This window comes from Heptranchias perlo, chromosome 2 (genome assembly GCF_035084215.1).
Source record: "Heptranchias perlo isolate sHepPer1 chromosome 2, sHepPer1.hap1, whole genome shotgun sequence".
Taxonomy (NCBI): domain Eukaryota; kingdom Metazoa; phylum Chordata; class Chondrichthyes; order Hexanchiformes; family Hexanchidae; genus Heptranchias; species Heptranchias perlo.
Window position 1 is genome coordinate 171,350,235 of NC_090326.1, and position 19,716 is coordinate 171,369,950.

Sequence of the window (19,716 nt, forward strand, 5' to 3'; positions counted from 1 at the left end):
ACCAAGGAGCCCGAGTAAAATTGAAGTCAATGGGAATCAGGGGGAAAACTCTCCAGTGGCTGGAGTCATACCTGGCACAAAGGAAGATGGTAGTGGTTGTTGGAGGCCAATCGTCTCAGCCCCAGGACATTGCTGCAGGAGTTCCTCAGGGCAGTGTCCTAGGCCCAACCATCTTCAGCTGCTTCATCAATGACCTTCCCTCCATCATAAGGTCAGAAATGGGGATGTTCGCTGATGATTGCACAGTGTTCAGTTCCATTTGTAGCCCCTCATAATGAAGCAGTCCGAGCCCACATGCAGCAAGACCTGAACAACATCCAGGCTTGGGCTGATAAGTGGCAAGTAACATTCACACCAGACAAGTGCCAGGCAATGACCATCTCCCCTTGACATTACCATCACCGAATCCCCCACCATCAACATCCTGGGGGTCACCATTGACCAGAAACTTAACTGGACCAGCCATATAAATACTGTGGCTACAAGAGCAGGTCAGAGGCTGGGTATTCGGCGACAAGTGACTCACCTCCTGACTCCCCAAAGCCTTTCCACCATCTACAAGGCACAAGTCAGGAGTGTGATGGAATACTCTCCACTTGCCTGGATGAGTGCAGCTCCAACAACACTCAAGAAGCTCGACACCATCCAGGACAAAGCAGCCCGCTTGATTGGCACCCCATCCACCACCCTAAACATTCACTCCCTTCACCACCGGTGCACTGTGGCTGCAGTGTGTACCATCCACAGGATGCACTGCAGCAACTCGCCAAGGCTTCTTCGACAGCACCTCCCAAACCCGCGACCTCTCCCACCTAGAAGGACAAGGGCAGCAGGCACATGGGAACAACACCACCTGCACGTTGGGAGTGGGGGGAGGGAGTGGGGAGGTCGGGGCCCAGTTGTGGGGGGGGGTCTCTGTGTAAAAGGGAAAGTGAGAATGTGAGCATTATTCCTTAAAGGGGAGTGAGATTGGAGCAGAAAGTAATGGAGGGAGATTGTGTTGAATGAGATTCTGAGTGCAGTGGGTGTCGGGTTCGTGAACAGAACAGACACAGCAACAAGTGATCTGCAGTCAGCCAGTTCATTGATTTATTCAGACAGAAAAGGCAGAAAGGTTCCAGACACATTCTCACAGACCAGTAACTGTCCAATGCCGACAGTGAATGGTGAGTCAGTACAGAGCCCCTTCGACACTCGCTGACAGCAATAAACTGCACAGAGTCCGGGATTAATCCTGGCTCTGTTCACACAGCAGCAGATGTTACATTAGACAGGAATTACAGTTTCAATGTGTGGGACAGACACTGTCAGTGGGCCAGGGATGGGACTGATCCCATCACTCTGTGTCCCTGTGTCCTGGGCCCTGGTGTTTTACAGATTCTTTCCCTGGGGGCTGGGCCCCTTTCACTGATCACCGTCCTGGTGGCTGTGATTTGTCTTTCACTCTCTGTTCTCGGATGTGCTGCAGAAACCCTTAAAGGGAGACGTGATGCGTAAATTCATTGTTTAAAGCTGGACTGGACCGAGCTGGGCCCAGGATAAGAAGCCGATGGTGATCTGGATTTGTTGCGTAAGCTAGAAGCACAAACTGGACATTTCCAAACCAGCGCTGATTTCAGTTTGGATCATTCTGAGAAACAAATCACAGGACAAACATTCAGTTAGTATCAGAAACTGAATTCCCACTTCCAATATTGGAATCAATTCATTGGGATCATTTAGTATCATGTTATCATAGTCGGTAAAGCACAGGAGGAGGCCAATCAGCCCATCGTGTCTGTGCCGGATCTTTGTGCAAGAGCAATACAATTAGTCCCATTCCCCTGCTCTTTCCCCACAGCCCTGTAAATTTTTTCCCTTTGAGAATTTCTCCAATTCCCTTTTGAAAGTTATTATTGAATCTGCTTCCACCGCCCTCTCAGGCAGTGAATTCCAGATCAGAACAACTCGCTGCGTAAACATTTTTTCCTCATTTTGCCTCTGGCTCATTTGCCGATCACCTTAAATCCGCGTCCTCTGGTTACCGACCCTTCTGCCACTGGAAACATTGAAACTCAATGCTTAATGGGATTGCACTGACTGCATGGACTGCAACATTTATTCACCGAATGATATCAAGAAACGGCTGAATGCACTGGATACAGCAAAGGCTATGGGCCCCGACAACATCCCAGCTGTAGTGCTGAAGACTTGTGCTCCAGAACTAGCTGCCCCTCTAGCCAAGCTGTTCCAGTACAGCTACAACACTGGCATCTACCCGACAATGTGGAAAATTGCCCAGTTATGTCCTGTCCACAAAAAGCAGGACAAATCCAATCCGGCCAATTACCGCCCCATCAGTCTACTCTCAATCATCAGCAAAGTGATGGAAGGTGTCGTCGACAGTGCTATCAAGCGGCACTTACTCACCAATAACCTGCTCACCGATGCTCAGTTTGGGTTCCGCCAGGACCACTCGGCTCCAGACCTCATTACAGCCTTGGTCCAAACATGGACAAAAGAGCTGACTTCCAGAGGTGAGGTGAGAGTGACTGCCCTTGACATCAAGGCACATTTGACCGAGTGTGGCACCAAGGAGCCCGAGTAAAATTGAAGTCAATGGGAATCAGGGGGAAAACTCTCCAGTGGCTGGAGTCATACTGGAACTCCCTTCCTAACAGCACTGTGGGAGAACCGTCACCACACGGACTGCAGCGGTTCAAGAAGGCGGCTCACCACCACCTTCTCAAGGGCAATTAGGGATGGGCAATAAATGCCGGCCTCGCCAGCGACGCCCACATCCCATGAATGAATAAAAACAAATATGAGAGTGGAGGGGTGTGAGGGTTGAGGGGTGGAGTGTGTGAGGGTGGTGGCTGTGAGAGTGGAGGGCTGGAGGGGGTGAATAGAAGGATGGAGGGAGTCAGTGGAGGGGTGGAGGGTGTGAGGGTGGAGGGGTTGAGAGTGGAGTGGTGAAGGGTTTGTGGGTGAAGTGGTAGAGGTTGTGAGTTTAGGGGTGGCGGGATTAAGTGTAGGGGGTGTGAGTGGAGGGGTGTGAGTGGAGGGGTGGGGGGTGTGAGTGGAGGGGTGTGAGTGGAGGGGTGGGGGGTGTGAGTGGAGGGGTGGGGGGTGTGAGTGGAGGGGGTGCGAGTGGAGGGGTGGGGGGTGTGAGTGGAGGGGGTGCGAGTGGAGGGGTGGGGGGTGTGAGTGGAGGGGTGGGGGGTGTGAGTGGAGGGGGTGCGAGTAGAGGGGGTGTGAGTGGAGGGGGTGCGAGTGGAGGGGGTGTGAGTGGAGGGGGTGTGAGTGGAGGGGGTGCGAGTGGAGGGGTGTGAGTGGAGGGGGTGTGAGTGGAGGGGTGTGAGTGGAGGGGTGTGAGTGGAGGGGGTGTGAGTGGAGGGGGTGCGAGTGGAGGGGGTGTGAGTGGAGGGGGTGTGAGTGGAGGGGGTGCGAGTGGAGGGGGTGTGAGTGGAGGGGGTGTGAGTGGAGGGGTGTGAGTGGAGGGGTGTGAGTGGAGGGGTGTGAGTGGAGGGGGTGTGAGTGGAGGGGGTGCGAGTGGAGGGGGTGTGAGTGGAGGGGGTGTGAGTGGAGGGGTGTGAGTGGAGGGGGTGTGAGTGGAGGGGTGTGAGTGGAGGGGTGTGAGTGGAGGGGGTGTGAGTGGAGGGGGTGCGAGTGGAGGGGTGTGAGTGGAGGGGGTGTGAGTGGAGGGGGTGTGAGTGGAGGGGGTGTGAGTGGAGGGGTGGGGGGTGTGAGTGGAGGGGGTGCGAGTGGAGGGGGTGCGAGTGGAGGGGGTGTGAGTGGAGGGGGTGCGAGTGGAGGGGTGTGAGTGGAGGGGGTGTGAGTGGAGGGGGTGCGAGTGGAGGGGGTGTGAGTGGAGGGGGTGCGAGTGGAGGGGTGGGGGGTGTGAGTGGAGGGGGTGCGAGTGGAGGGGGTGCGAGTGGAGGGGGTGTGAGTGGAGGGGGTGTGAGTGGAGGGGTGTGAGTGGAGGGGGTGTGAATGGAGGGGTGTGAGTGGAGGGGTGTGAGTGGAGGGGTGCGAGTGGAGGGGGTGCGAGTGGAGGGGGTGTGAGTGGAGGGGGTGTGAGTGGAGGGGGTGCGAGTGTAGGGGGTGCGAGTGGAGGGGTGTGAGTGGAGGGGTGTGAGTGGAGGGGGTGTGAGTGGAGGGGTGTGAGTGGAGGGGTGGGGGGTGTGAGTGGAGGGGGTGCGAGTGGAGGGGGTGCGAGTGGAGGGGTGTGAGTGGAGGGGGTGTGAGTGGAGGGGGTGCGAGTGGAGGGGGTGTGAGTGGAGGGGGTGTGAGTGGAGGGGGTGCGAGTGTAGGGGGTGCGAGTGGAGGGGGTGTGAGTGGAGGGGGTGTGAGTGGAGGGGGTGTGAGTGGAGGGGTGTGAGTGGAGGGGGTGTGAGTGGAGGGGTGTGAGTGGAGGGGTGTGAGTGGAGGGGTGCGAGTGGAGGGGTGGGGGGTGTGAGTGGAGGGGTGTGAGTGGAGGGGTGTGAGTGGAGGGGTGCGAGTGGAGGGGTGGGGGGTGTGAGTGGAGGGGTGTGAGTGGAGGGGTGTGAGTGGAGGGGTGCGAGTGGAGGGGTGGGGGGTGTGAGTGGAGGGGTGTGAGTGGAGGGGGTGTGAGTGGAGGGGCTGTGAGTGGAGGGGTGTGAGTGGAGGGGTGTGAGTGGAGGGGTGTGAGTGGAGGGGTGTGAGTGGAGGGGGTGTGAGTGGAGGGGTGGGGGGTGCGGATGGAGGCGCGGCAGGGGTTTGAGTGAAGGGCTGGGCCTCATTATCCAAGGTTCCTGGTGCCTTGTCCCCCAGAGGATTTTACTCTTCATTTGAAGACTTTCTGTCTTTGGTCACTTCCTGTCTCTCCGCCTTTCAAAGCCCCGGGAGGCCTCGAGATATTTGAAATCTGAAACTGAAAATCAAAGGAGTGGAATATTCTTCAATCGGTGAAAATAAATAGTAAACATGACCAGTTAAGAGGAGGGTTTGGGGAACGCTCTGTCCCCATTGGTAAATGAGCTTCTACTGATCACCAGCACTGATTTATGACATGTCTCGCTCTTTTTATTTATTCGTTCACGGGATGTGGGCGTCGCTGGCGAGGCCGGCATTTATTGCCCATCCCTAATTGCCCTTGAGAAGGTGGTGGTGAGCCGCCTTCTTGAACCGCTGCAGTCCGTGTGGTGAAGGTTCTCCCACAGTGCTGTTAGGAAGGGAGTTCCAGGATTTTGACCCAGCGATGATGAAGGAACGGCCGATATATTTGCACCTGTTGTAATGGTTTGTTTTCTCCTCCATCACACACAGCGACCGATAACAAACAAGGAAGGTGCAGAAAATGTGACTCCAGGAATGGGGCTGGAGCTGAGGTTCGTGCCTCCAATCTGGGCTGGCCAGTGTCCTCACTCATTACTCCCACCACCTCGAACATCCCCCTATGCTCCAGTATAGGTTGGGAGGTGGCCTGTCTCCCCATTGCACCATGAAGAGTTTTGAGACTCTTGAGACCCCCTCAGCCCCCCTCAGCCCCCAATCCCAAATCAGGAGGGAGGGAGTTCAGAAGCTGAGGGACAGAGACCTGGAGAGGTAAAATTTGGAGAATGAGCAAACCCAGGAACAGATGATTCATACTCACAGGAGGAGATGGCAGCTGCGGGATCAGTGAGGGTCGTGGGCTCCAAACACTTCCACCTCACACAGGGTCAGGATTCCCCGACGTGTTGGGAGGACGATGTTCACGTAACGACCGTGGACTCCGAGTGGTTTACAGAAAAACGACGCAGTCTGTCCCGCGCGAATGGATGTGATTTTTGCACAGCTGTAAGAGACAGAGTGAGAATAAGGAGGGAATCTGTCCACGTCGAGCCCACTCTGCAGCTTGTACATTACAGGGGTACACGGATTTTTTATATGATAGTAGGTCGTATATTACAATAACAACAACCTGCATTTATATAGCGCCTTTAACGTAGTAAAACGTCCCAGGGCGCTTCACAGGAGCGATTATCAAACAAAATCTGACACCGAGCCACATAAAGAGATATTAGGACAGGTGACCAAAAGCTTGGTCAAAGAGGTAGGTTTTAAGGAGCGTCTTAAAGGAGGAGAGAGAGGGGGAGAGGTTTAGGGAGGGAATTCCAGAGCTTAGGGCCCAGGCAGCTGAAGGCACGGCCGCCAATGGTGGAGCAATTAAAATCGGGGATGCGCAAGAGGCCAGAATTGGAGGAGCGCAGAGATCTCGGAGGGTTGTAGGGGCTGGAGGAGGTTACAGAGATAGGGGAGGGGCGAGGGCCATGGACGGATTTGAACACAAGGATGAGAATTTTAAAATCGAGGTGTTCCCGGACCGGGAGCCAATGTAGGTCAGCGAGCACAGGGGGTGATGGGAGAACGGGACTTGGTGCGAGTTAGGATACGGGGCAGCAGAGTTTTGGATAAGCTCAAGTTTATGGAGGATGGAAGATGGGAGGCCGGCCAGGAGAGCATTGGAATAGTCCAGTCTGGGGGTAACAAAGGCACGGATGAGGGTTTCAGCAGCAGATGAGCTGAGACAGGGGCGGAGACGGGCGATGTTACAGAGGTGGAAGGAGGCAATCTTGGTGATAGAGCAGATATGGGGTCAGAAGCTCATCTCAGGGTCAAATAGGACGCCAAGGTTGCGAACGGTCTGGTTCAGCCTCAGACAGTGACCGGGGAGATGGATGGAGTCGGTGGCGAGGGAACGGAGTTTGTGGCAGAGAATGAAGACAACGGGTTCGGTCTTCCTAATATTTAATTGGAGAAAATTATACAGTACTGGATATCGGACAAGCAGTGTGAGAAATGAGAGACAGTGGAGGGGTCGAGGGAGGTGGTGGTGAGGTTGAGCTGGGTATCGTCAGTGTACACGTGGGACCTGACATTGTGTTTTTGGATGATGTCACCGAGGGGCAGCCTGTAGATGAGAAATAGGAGGGACCAAGGATAGATCCTCGGGGGGACTCCAGAGTTAACGGTGCGAGACCAGGAAGAGAAGTCATTGCAGGTGATTCTCTGGCTATGACAGGAATGGAACCGGGCGAGTGCAGTCCCACCCAGCTGGATGATGGAGGAGAGGCTTTGGAGGAAGATGGTGTGGTCAACTGTGTCAAAGGCTGCAGACAGGTCGAGAGGGATGAGGAGGGATAGTTTATCACGATCACAGTCACAGGATGTCATTTGTGACTTTGATAAGGGCCGTTTCAGTAAAGTGGCAGAAACCTGGTTGGAGGGATTCAAACATGGAGTTGTGAGAAAGATGGGCACGGATTTGGGAGGCGACAACACGTTCAAGGACTCTGGAGAGGAAAGGGAGGTTGGAGATGGGGCAGAGGGGTCAAGGGTGGGTTTTTGAGCAGGGTGGTGACAGCAGATTTGAAGGGGAGGGGGGACAGTACCCGAGGAGAGGGAACCCGTAACAATATCAGCTAACATGGGGGCCAGGAAGGGAAGTTGGGGGGTCAGCAGTTTTGTGGGAATAGGGTCGAGGGAGCAGGAGTTGGGTCTCATGGTCAAGATGAGCTCGGAGAGGGTATGAGGGGAGAGGGGAGAGAACACTGTGGTGGAGAATGAGGATTTAAAAGGGAGGGTAGGGGGTGGAACAAGGTGAGACACTCAAAGGAGGAGAAGGTGCCAGAGGAGTGCGGGAACAGACCAAGGTGTGATTTGGTGATGAGGGTCACACGCCCACTGCGGCGGTCTGGGCGGGGAGACTTCATTAAGGGGACGGTGTCATCACCTGTCAGCTAAGTCTCCAGCAAGGCCGAGACGTCGATACAATCATCGACAATAAGCTCAGGGTTGGCAAGGGCCTTGTTCATAGGTGAATGGACATTCTGGAGGGAGATGTGGAGAGGGGCGGTGAGAGCTGATTGGCTGGCAGAATCCACAGTCACAGCCAATGGATTGTAGATTGCAGCAGGTGGTATATTCCAGGTGATATAGAGGTATGTACTCAGTGGGGTATATATTACAGTGGGTTGTACATTACGGTGGGATGTACATTACAGTGGGATGTACATGGGTTGTATATTACGGTGGGATGTATATTACAGTGGGATGTATGTTACGGTGGGATGTACATGGGATGTATATTACGGTGTGTTGTATATTACGGTGTGTTGTACATTACGGTGGGATGTACATTACGGTGGGTTGTACATTACGGTGGGATGTACATTACGGTGGGTTGTACATTACGGTGGGATGTACATTACGGTGGGTTATATATTACGGTGTGTTGTATATTACGGTGGGATGTATGTTACGGTGGGATGTACATGGGTTGTATATTACGGTGGGATGTATATTACAGTGGGATGTATGTTACGGTGGGATGTACATGGGATGTATATTACGGTGTGTTGTATATTACGGTGTGTTGTATATTATGGTGTGTTGTATATTACGGTGTGTTGTATATTACGGTGGGTTGCATATTACGGTGGGATGTATATTACGGTGGGATGTATATTTTTTTTTATTAGTTCATGGGATGTGGGCATTGTTGGCGAGGCCGGCATTTATTGCCCATCCCTAATTGCCCTTGAGAAGGTGGTGGTGAGCCGACTTCTTGAACCGCTGCAGTCCGTGTGGTGAAGGTTCTCCCACAGTGCTGTTAGGAAGGGAGTTCCAGGATTTTGACCCAGCGACAATGAAGGAACGGCGATATATTTCCAAGTCGGGATGGTGTGTGACTTGGAGGGGAAACGTGCAGGTGGTGTTATATTACGGTGGGATGTATATTACGGTGGGTTGTATATTACAGTGCGATGTATATTACGGTGGGTTGTATATTACGGTGGGTTGTATATTACGGTGGGTTGTATATTACGGTGGGATGTATATTACGGTGGGATGTATATTACGGTGGGTTGTATATTACAGTGCGATGTATATTACGGTGGGATGTATATTACGGTGGGATGTATATTACGGTGGGTTGTATATTACGGTGGGTTGTATATTACAGTGCGATGTATATTACGGTGGGTTGTATATTACGGTGGGTTGTATATTACAGTGCGATGTATATTACGGTGGGTTGTATATTACGGTGGGTTGTATATTACGGTGCGATGTATATTACGGTGGGTTGTATATTACGGTGGGATGTATATTACGGTGGGTTGTATATTATGGTGGGATGTAAATTACGGTGGGATATATATTACGGTGGGATGTATATTACGGTGGGTTGTATATTACGGTGGGATGTATATTACGGTGGGTTGTATATTACGGTGGGATGTATATTACGGATGTATATTACGGTGGGATGTATATTACGGTGGGATGTATATTACGGTGGGTTGTATATTACGGTGGGTTGTATGTTATGGTGGGATGTAAATTACGGTGGGATGTATATTACGGTGGGATGTATATTACGGAGGGATGTATGTTACGGTGGGATGTAAATTATGGTGGGTTGTATATTATGGTGGGTTGTATATTACGGTGGGTTGTATATTACGGTGCGATGTATATTACGGTGGGTTGTATATTACAGTGCGATGTATATTACGGTGGGTTGTATATTACAGTGCGATGTATATTACGGTGGGTTGTATATTACGGTGGGTTGTATATTACGGTGGGTTGTATATTACGGTGCGATGAATATTACGGTGGGTTGTATATTACGGTGGGTTGTACATTACGGTGGGATGTATATTACAGTGCGATGTATATTACAGTGGGTTGTGAATTACGGTGGGTTGTATATTACGGTGTGTTGTATATTACGGTGGGATGTATATTACAGTGCGATGTATATTACGGTGGGTTGTGAATTACGGTGGGTTGTATATTACGGTGTGTTGTATATTACGGTGTGTTGTATATTACGGTGGGTGGTACATTACGGTGTGTTGTATATTACGGTGGGATGTATATTACGGTGGGTTATATATTACAGTGGGTTGTATATTACGGTGGGATGTACATGGGATGTATATTACGGTGGGATGTATGTTACGGTGGGATGTATATTATGGTGGGATGTATATTACAGTGGGTTGTGAATTACGGTGGGTTGTATATTACGGTGTGTTGTATATTACGGTGGGTTGTATATTACGGTGCGATGTATATTACGGTGTGTTGTATATTACGGTGGGTTGTATATTACGGTGGGATGTATATTATGGTGGGTTGTATATTACGGTGGGTTGTATATTACAGTGCGATGTATATTACGGTGGGTTGTATATTACGGTGTGTTGTATATTACGGTGGGTTGTACATTACGGTGGGATGTATATTATGGTGGGATGTATATTATGGTGGGTTGTATATTACGGTGGGTTGTATATTACGGTGCGATGTATATTATGGTGGGTTGTATATTACGGTGGGTTGTATATTACGGTGTGTTGTATATTACAGTGGGTTGTGAATTACGGTGGGTTGTATATTACGGTGTGTTGTATATTACGGTGGGTTGTATATTACGGTGTGTTGTATATTACGGTGGGATGTATATTACGGTGGGTTATATATTACAGTGGGTTGTATATTACGGTGGGATGTACATGGGATGTATATTACGGTGGGATGTATGTTACGGTGGGATGTATATTATGGTGGGATGTATATTACAGTGGGTTGTGAATTACGGTGGGTTGTATATTACGGTGTGTTGTATATTACGGTGGGTTGTATATTACGGTGCGATGTATATTACGGTGTGTTGTATATTACGGTGGGTTGTATATTACGGTGGGATGTATATTATGGTGGGTTGTATATTACGGCGGGTTGTATATTACAGTGCGATGTATATTACGGTGGGTTGTATATTACGGTGGGTTGTATATTACGGTGCGATGTATATTATGGTGGGTTGTATATTACGGTGGGATGTATATTACGGTGGGTTGTATATTACAGTGCGATGTATATTACGGTGGGTTGTATATTACGGTGGGTTGTAAATTACAGTGCGATGTATATTACGGTGGGTTGTATATTACAGTGCGATGTATATTACGGTGGGTTGTATATTAGGGTGGGATGTATATTACAGTGGGTTGTATATTACAGTGCGATGTATATTACGGTGGGATGTATATTACGGTGGGATGTATATTACGGTGGGTTGTATATTATGGTGGGATGTAAATTACGGTGTGATGTATATTACGGTGGGTTGTATATTACGGTGGGTTGTATATTACGGTGCGATGTATATTACGGTGGGTTGTATATTACGGTGGGATGTATATTACGGTGGGTTGTATATTACGGTGGGATGTATATTACGGATGTATATTACGGTGGGATGTATATTACGGTGGGTTGTATATTACGGTGGGTTGTATGTTATGGTGGGATGTAAATTACGGTGGGTTGTATATTACGGTGGGTTGTATATTACGGATGTATATTACGGTGGGATGTATATTACGGTGGGTTGTATATTACGGTGGGTTGTATATTACGGTGGGATGCATATTACGGTGGGATGTATATTACGGTGGGATGTATATTACGGTGGGTTGTATATTACGGTGGGATGCATATTACGGTGGGATGTATATTACGGTGGGTTGTATATTATGGTGGGATGTAAATTACAGGGTGTTGTATGTTACGGTGGGATGTATATTACAGTGCGATGTATATTACGGTGGGTTGTATATTACAGTGCGATGTATATTACGGCGGGTTGTATATTACAGTGCGATGTATATTACGGTGCGATGTATATTACGGTGTGTTGTATATTACGGTGGGTTGTATATTACGGTGGGATGTATATTATGGTGGGTTGTATATTACGGCGGGTTGTATATTACAGTGCGATGTATATTACGGTGGGTTGTATATTACGGTGGGTTGTATATTACGGTGCGATGTATATTATGGTGGGTTGTATATTACGGTGGGATGTATATTACGGTGGGTTGTATATTACAGTGCGATGTATATTACGGTGGGTTGTATATTACGGTGGGTTGTAAATTACAGTGCGATGTATATTACGGTGGGTTGTATATTACAGTGCGATGTATATTACGGTGGGTTGTATATTAGGGTGGGATGTATATTACAGTGGGTTGTATATTACAGTGCGATGTATATTACGGTGGGATGTATATTACGGTGGGATGTATATTACGGTGGGTTGTATATTATGGTGGGATGTAAATTACGGTGTGATGTATATTACGGTGGGTTGTATATTACGGTGGGTTGTATATTACGGTGCGATGTATATTACGGTGGGTTGTATATTACGGTGGGATGTATATTACGGTGGGTTGTATATTACGGTGGGATGTATATTACGGATGTATATTACGGTGGGATGTATATTACGGTGGGTTGTATATTACGGTGGGTTGTATGTTATGGTGGGATGTAAATTACGGTGGGTTGTATATTACGGTGGGTTGTATATTACGGATGTATATTACGGTGGGATGTATATTACGGTGGGTTGTATATTACGGTGGGTTGTATATTACGGTGGGATGCATATTACGGTGGGATGTATATTACGGTGGGATGTATATTACGGTGGGTTGTATATTACGGTGGGATGCATATTACGGTGGGATGTATATTACGGTGGGTTGTATATTATGGTGGGATGTAAATTACAGGGTGTTGTATGTTACGGTGGGATGTATATTACAGTGCGATGTATATTACGGTGGGTTGTATATTACAGTGCGATGTATATTACGGCGGGTTGTATATTACAGTGCGATGTATATTACGGTGGGTTGTATATTACGGTGGGTTGTATATTACGGTGGGTTGTATATTACGGTGGGATGCATATTACGGTGGGATGTATATTACGGTGGGTTGTATATTATGGTGGGATGTAAATTACAGGGTGTTGTATGTTACGGTGGGATGTATATTACAGTGCGATGTATATTACGGTGGGTTGTATATTACAGTGCGATGTATATTACGGTGGGTTGTATATTACAGTGCGATGTATATTACGGTGGGTTGTATATTACGGTGGGTTGTATATTATGGTGGGTTGTATATTACGGTGGGATGTAAATTACAGGGTGTTGTATATTACGGTGGGATGTATATTACGGTGGGATGTAAATTACAGGGTGTTGTATATTACGGTGGGTTGTATATTACGGTGGGTTGTATATTACGGTGGGTTGTATATTACAGTGCGATGTATATTACGGTGGGATGTATATTACGGTGGGTTGTATATTACGGTGGGATGTATATTACGGTGGGATGTAAATTACAGGGTGTTGTATATTACGGTGGGTTGTATATTACGGTGGGTTGTATATTACGGTGGGTTGTATATTACAGTGCGATGTATATTACGGTGGGTTGTATATTACAGTGCGATGTATATTACGGTGGGTTGTATATTACAGTGCGATGTATATTACGGTGGGTTGTATATTACGGATGTATATTACGGTGGGTTGTATATTACGGTGGGTTGTATATTACGGATGTATATTACGGTGGGTTGTATATTACGGATGTATATTACGGTGGGTTGTATATTACGGTGGGTTGTATATTACGGATGTATATTACGGTGGGTTGTATATTACGGATGTATATTACGGTGGGTTGTATATTACGGATGTATATTACGGTGGGTTGTATATTACGGATGTATATTACGGTGGGTTGTATATTACGGATGTATATTACGGTGGGTTGTATATTACGGATGTATATTACGGTGGGTTGTATATTACGGATGTATATTACGGTGGGTTGTATATTACGGATGTATATTACGGTGGGTTGTATATTACAGGGTGTTGCTGTTGCCGTTATTTTCCAGCGAGTCTCCGATGCGGATTTCAGCTCCGTTCAGTCGACACGCTCTCCGGTTTCTGTTGGTGATCAGCACAACAAAGATGCGGTAATGTTTCTCTAAATCCACTCTCCACCACGGGTTCGCTTGCCGGCGAGTGCTGCTGCAGGACGAGTGTCTGATGTTACTGTCAAAATTTCCATCAATTGCATTCATTGCGCCGGTACGGAAATTCCAGGTGGTGGATTGGGTGGCACGAACCCCAAAAGCTACATTCTCTGAAAGTAGAAAAATCAAGAGTCCATTCAAACCGTCTTTGACTCAAGTCTGAAAAGATCCCGTCTGTACTGACCAGGAACAGCAAGCTGTGTATTGGTCTCCCACACCTCAGTCTGTGTCAGTGTCCAGTCCCTCAGTCTGTGTCAGTGTCCAGTCCCTCAGTCTGTGTCATTCAGTGTCCAGTCCCTCAGTCTGTGTCAGTGTCCAGTCCCTCAGTCTGTGTCATTCAGTGTCCAGTCCCTCAGTCTGTGTCAGTGTCCAGTCCCTCAGTCTGTGTCAGTGTCCAGTCCCTCAGTCTGTGTCATTCAGTGTCCAGTCCCTCAGTCTGTGTCAGTGTCCAGTCCCTCAGTCTGTGTCATTCAGTGTCCAGTCCCTCAGTCTGTGTCAGTGTCCAGTCCCTCAGTCTGTGTCATTCAGTGTCCAGTCCCTCAGTCTGTGTCAGTGTCCAGTCCCTCAGTCTGTGTCAGTGTCCAGTCCCTCAGTCTGTGTCATTCAGTGTCCAGTCCCTCAGTCTGTGTGTCGTTTCGTGCTCTGAATCCTATAATCTCAAGAGTAAAAAAAGTTCCTATCATCTCACCATCACCTTCTTTCAACTCTTACTCAAACACAAACGTACATACAAACACACAGACACACACACACAGACATACACACACACAGACACACACATACACACAGACATACACAACACGCAGACACACTGACCCAGGTTTGGGTCTATTTCTGCAGGTCTCCTCAGATCTGTGACTGTTTGTGCTCAGGTATTGGTCAGTCTGTCAGTGCAGGTCCAGGGACAGTGTAATCCAACACAGGCTGTACCTGGTCTCAGCCCCTGACCATTAACCCAGTCTGACCTGTACCAGTCTGCACTAATAACCCGTGTGAATGGGAATCAAACACTGACTGAATCTGAGTCAGCTCCTTCATACTTTTCCCGGCCATGTTTGTAACGATGAGTAACTGATACACGTTAATTTCTTACCTTGTGAGTTTCCATTGTGAAATATTCCACAGAGAGAGGCAAACACCAAGAGGTAATGGGATTTCATCCTGTAGGAATCACACAGAGACGAGGAAATGTTATTCACACTGAAAAAGGGGGTTCCTGTAGTTGAGGGGGGGACATTGGTGCCCCGACTGATTTATATTTAGAGTAAGTTTTGGGCCCTTCGATCTTCCCTCAGTCGGTAACTGGATTTTTTCCACAATTCCTGCCTCCTGACTAGGAGATATTGGGGCCAATTTCCATGTTCCCTATTGGTCTGGACATCAGGCTGGGACAGCACACCTGAAGTTATTCCAATGCTCTCCAGGCCGGCCTCCCATCTTCCACCCTCCATAAACTTGAGCTCATCCAAAACTCTGCTGCCCCGTATCCTAACTCGCACCAAGTCCCGTTCACCCATCACCCCCTGTGCTCACTGACCTACATTGTCTCCCGGTCCGGGGACGCCTCGATTTTGAAAGTCTCATCCTCATGTTCAAATCCCTCCAGGACCTCGTCCCTCCCTGTCTCTCCTAAACCTCTCCACCTCCGCCTCTCTACCTCGCCTCCTCTCTACCTCTCCTCCTCTCCACCTCTCCTCCTCTCCACCTCCGCCTCTCTACCTCGCCTCCTCTCTACCTCTCCTCCTCTCCACCTCTCCTCCTCTCCACCTCTCCTCCTCTCTACCTCTCTACCTCTCCTCCTCTCTACCTCTCCTCCTCTCCACCTCTCCTCCTCTCCACCTCTCCTCCTCTCTACCTCTCTACCTCTCCTCCTCTCCACCTCTCCTCCTCTCTACCTCTCCTCCTCTCCACCTCTCCTCCTCTCTACCTCTCTACCTCTCCTCCTCTCCACCTCTCCTCCTCTCTACCTCTCTACCTCTCCTCCTCTCCTCTCCTCCTCTCCACCTCTCTACCTCTCTACCTCTCCTCCTCTCCTCTCCTCCTCTCCACCTCTCTACCTCTCTACCTCTCTACCTCTCCTCCTCTCCACCTCTCCTCCTCTCTACCTCTCCTCCTCTCCACCTCTCCTCCTCTCTACCTCTCTACCTCTCCACCTCTCCTCCTCTCTACCTCTCTACCTCGCCTCCTCTCTACCTCTCCACCTCTCCTCCTCTCTACCTCTCTACCTCTCCTCCTCTCTACCTCTCCTCCTCTCCGCCTCTCCTCCTCTCCACCTCTCCTCCCCTCTACCTCTCCTCCTCTCCTCCTCTCCACCTCTCCTCCTCTCTACCTCTCCTCCTCTCCGCCTCTCCTCCTCTCTACCTCTCCTCCTCTCTACCTCTCCTCCTCTCCACCTCTCCTCCTCTCCACCTCTCCTCCTCTCTACCTCTCTACCTCTCCTCCTCTCCGCCTCTCCTCCTCTCTACCTCTCCTCCTCTCCACCTCTCCTCCTCTCCACCTCTCCTCCTCTCCGCCTCTCCTCCTCTCTACCTCTCCTCCTCTCTACCTCTCCTCCTCTCCACCTCTCCTCCTCTCCACCTCTCCTCCTCTCCACCTCTCCTCCTCTCTACCTCTCCGCCTCTCCTCCTCTCCACCTCTCCTCCTCTCTACCTCTCCTCCTCTCCTCCTCTCCACCTCTCCTCCTCTCTACCTCTCCTCCTCTCTACCTCTCTGCCCTCCTTAAAGGCACTTCTTAAAACCTACTTCTTTGATTGAGCTTTTGGTCTCCTGCCCTAATATCTCTTTATGTGGCTCGGTGTGAAGCACCTTGGGACATTTTACGACCTTGAAGGCGCAAAACAAAAGCTTGTTGTTGTTGTTGTTGTTGTTGTTGTTGTTCCCTCCACCTGCAGGGTCCTAAAGCTGCCTGGAGGAGGAAGTTTTGCTACATCTGTACAAAGCCCTGGTTAGACCACATCTGGAGCGCTGTGTACAGTTCTGGGCACCGCACCTGAGGGAGGAGACATTGGCCTTGGAAGGAGTGCAGTGCAGATTCACCAGAATGTGACCAGGACTCCAACGGTTAGACTGTGAGGAGAGATTACATAAACTAGGCCTGTACTGCCCGGAATATAGACGGTTCAGGGTGATTTGACTGAGGTTTTTAGGATTTTGAAAGGAATTGAGAAACTTTTTCCGCTGGTGGGGGAGCCCAGGGCTAGAGGACGTCATCTTAAAATCAGAGTCAGGTCGTTCAGGAGAGACGTTAGGAAACATGTCTTCACACAAAGGGTGGTTGAAGTGTGGGACTCTCTCCCACAGAGAGCAGTAGATGCTGGCTCAATTAATAATTCTAAATCTGAGATCGAGAGATTTTTGCTAGCCCAGGGATATGGAGCCAAGGGAGGTAGTGGGGGGGTGGCAGATGGAGTTAATATACAGATCACTCATCACCTCATTGAATGGTGGGACAGGCGTGCGGGGCCTCCTTCTGCTCTTATGTTACTATTCAGGCTCTGTTCAATTCCATGATCCAAATGTTCACCAAGACCAGGCCCACCCCCTGGCAGTGCTTAAAGCCTGGATGAAGGGAAGCCCCAAGCTGAGCACGAGAGGCCTGCAGAAGTAGCTTCGGACTTTAGTGTCTGAGGGTTCTAACTGCTGTCCAAAACCACCAGCCAGAAGAGTCCAGCGCTGAACCTTGTTCCTGGAAGTAAAATAAAAGGGCTTGGTGTCTTTAATGCCTAATCCTCCGGTCCGAGAGGGGCCTGGGCCCAGGGTCTAAGGCCGCTTCATCAAGAAACTCACCAATATAGACATCCTACTGGCACTGGGGAGGAAAATTAGGCTGAGGCTCCAAAAAAACATCCCCACATGCCTTGCTCTTTCTGGGGACGGTTGACTCTTTCTGGGGGAGAGTTGGTTCTTTCTGGGGGAAAGTTGGTTCTTTCTGGGGAAGAGTTGGTTCTGTCTGGGGGAAAGTTGGTTCTTTCTGGGGGAAAGTTGGTTCTTTCTGGGGGAGAGTTGGTTCTTTCTGGGGGAAAGTTGGTTCTTTCTGGGGGAGAGTTGGTTCTTTCTGGGGGAGAGTTGGTTCTTTCTGGGGGAGAGTTGGTTCTTTCTGGGGGAAAGTTGGTTCTTTCTGGGGGAAAGTTGGTTCTTCCTGTGGGACGGTTACACAGTACCTCACCCAACAGGCCATTCATCGTCTGTCAGCTCAGACAGCAGCACCAAGACCACATAATGAAAAGTCAGGTCTGTCGCTGTGCTCATTTTCTCTGCTCTCCATTTTAATCTTAAGGCCCTGTCAGGGAGCAGACATGGTTGGGAGTACGACTGGGCCACATTGGTGGCCTGGTTCACCAAATTCGGGTGTGGCTTGACCTGGACAGGTGTAGCATATTTTGGGAGGGATGAGGCGCTCTCCCACTGTGGAAGGGAGGCCTGGGAAGCTCGCAAACAGCAATCACTGGATCATTGATCTGCAGTGGGAACCCAGGCTGACTTACCCATCCAGGGAGCAACATGACCAAAGATCTGTCCCACTGCTACCTGAAGAGAAATCAGCTAACTCAGCACAGAACATGGGCTGACCCTGTACCCTTCTTGTTTTCTACCTTTCAGTCCCACACCATTTGCTGGTGATGAGTTTAATGGTCAATATTCAGCTGTGATTTCCAACCTCTCATGTTATCTCTCAGTCCCTGGCAGTGCAGTCAGGTGGAGGAGACAGGGTCTAAATGGAAGAGGATTAAAATGACGAGGTGGCACATTGGACACAATGGCCAGCACCATCGTTACACCCCCGGAAACTGCCTTTTAATAAAGGACAGGCTGAGAGCATTGAAATCCCCTCTCTGTGCCTGTAAGAGTTCGAATTGAAGTGAGTTAGACAAATATCAACCAAGTTCCTGTTGCACTCTAGAGGAAGTAGCTAATTCTACATTCTAGCTCTACACTGTCCCATCAAACACTCCCAGAGCAGGTACAGGGTTAGATACAGAGTAAAGCTCCCTCTACACTGTCCCATCCAACACTCCCAGGGCAGGTACAGGGTTAGATACAGAGTAAAGCTCCCTCCACACTCTCCCATCAAACACTCCCAGGGCAGGTACAGCACGGGTTAGATACAGAGTAAAGCTCCCTCTGCACTGTCCCATCAAACACTCCCAGGGCAGGTACAGGGTTAGATACAGAGTAAAGCTCCCTCTACACTGTCCCATCCAACACTCCCAGGGCAGGTACAGGGTTAGATACAGAGTAAAGCTCCCTCTACACTGTCCCATCCAACACTCCCAGGGCAGGTACAGGGTTAGATACAGAGTAAAGCTCCCTCTACACTGTCCCATCCAACACTCCCAGGGCAGGTACAGGGTTAGATACAGAGTAAAGCTCCCTCTACACTGTCCCATCAAACACTCCCAGAGCAGGTACAGGGTTAGATACAGAGTAAAGCTCCCTCTACACTGTCCCATCAAACACTCCCAGGGCAGGTACAGGGTTAGATACAGAGTAAAGCTCCCTCTACACTCTCCCATCAAACACTCCCAGGGCAGGTACAGCACGGGTTAGATACAGAGTAAAGCTCTCTCTGCACTGTCCCATCAAACACTCCCAGGGCAGGTACAGGGTTAGATACAGAGTAAAGCTCCCTCTACACTGTCCCATCAAACACCCCCAGGGCAGGTACAGGGTTAGATACAGAGTAAAGCTCCCTCTATGCTGTCCCATCAAACACTCCCAGGGCAGGTACAGCACGGGTTAGATACAGAGTAAAGCTCCCTCTACACTGTCCCATCAAACACTCCCAGAGCAGGTAC

The 19,716-nt window shown here is 49.6% G+C and overlaps 1 protein-coding gene across 1 annotated transcript; it reads right to left on the bottom strand.

The window, feature by feature from the left end:
- Positions 1-1,067: 1,067 nt before the first annotated feature.
- Positions 1,068-17,589, bottom strand: LOC137300117 (fucolectin-like). Its single transcript, XM_067969209.1, has 5 exons — positions 17,354-17,589; positions 15,015-15,082; positions 13,752-14,031; positions 5,597-5,779; positions 1,068-1,630 (listed from the first exon to the last, which is right to left on the bottom strand). The coding sequence occupies exons 1-4, from the start codon at positions 17,356-17,358 to the stop codon at positions 5,620-5,622; spliced, it is 513 nt and encodes a 170-aa protein (XP_067825310.1). The 5' UTR covers positions 17,359-17,589; the 3' UTR covers positions 1,068-1,630; positions 5,597-5,619.
- Between the last annotated feature and the right edge of the window lie 2,127 nt (positions 17,590-19,716).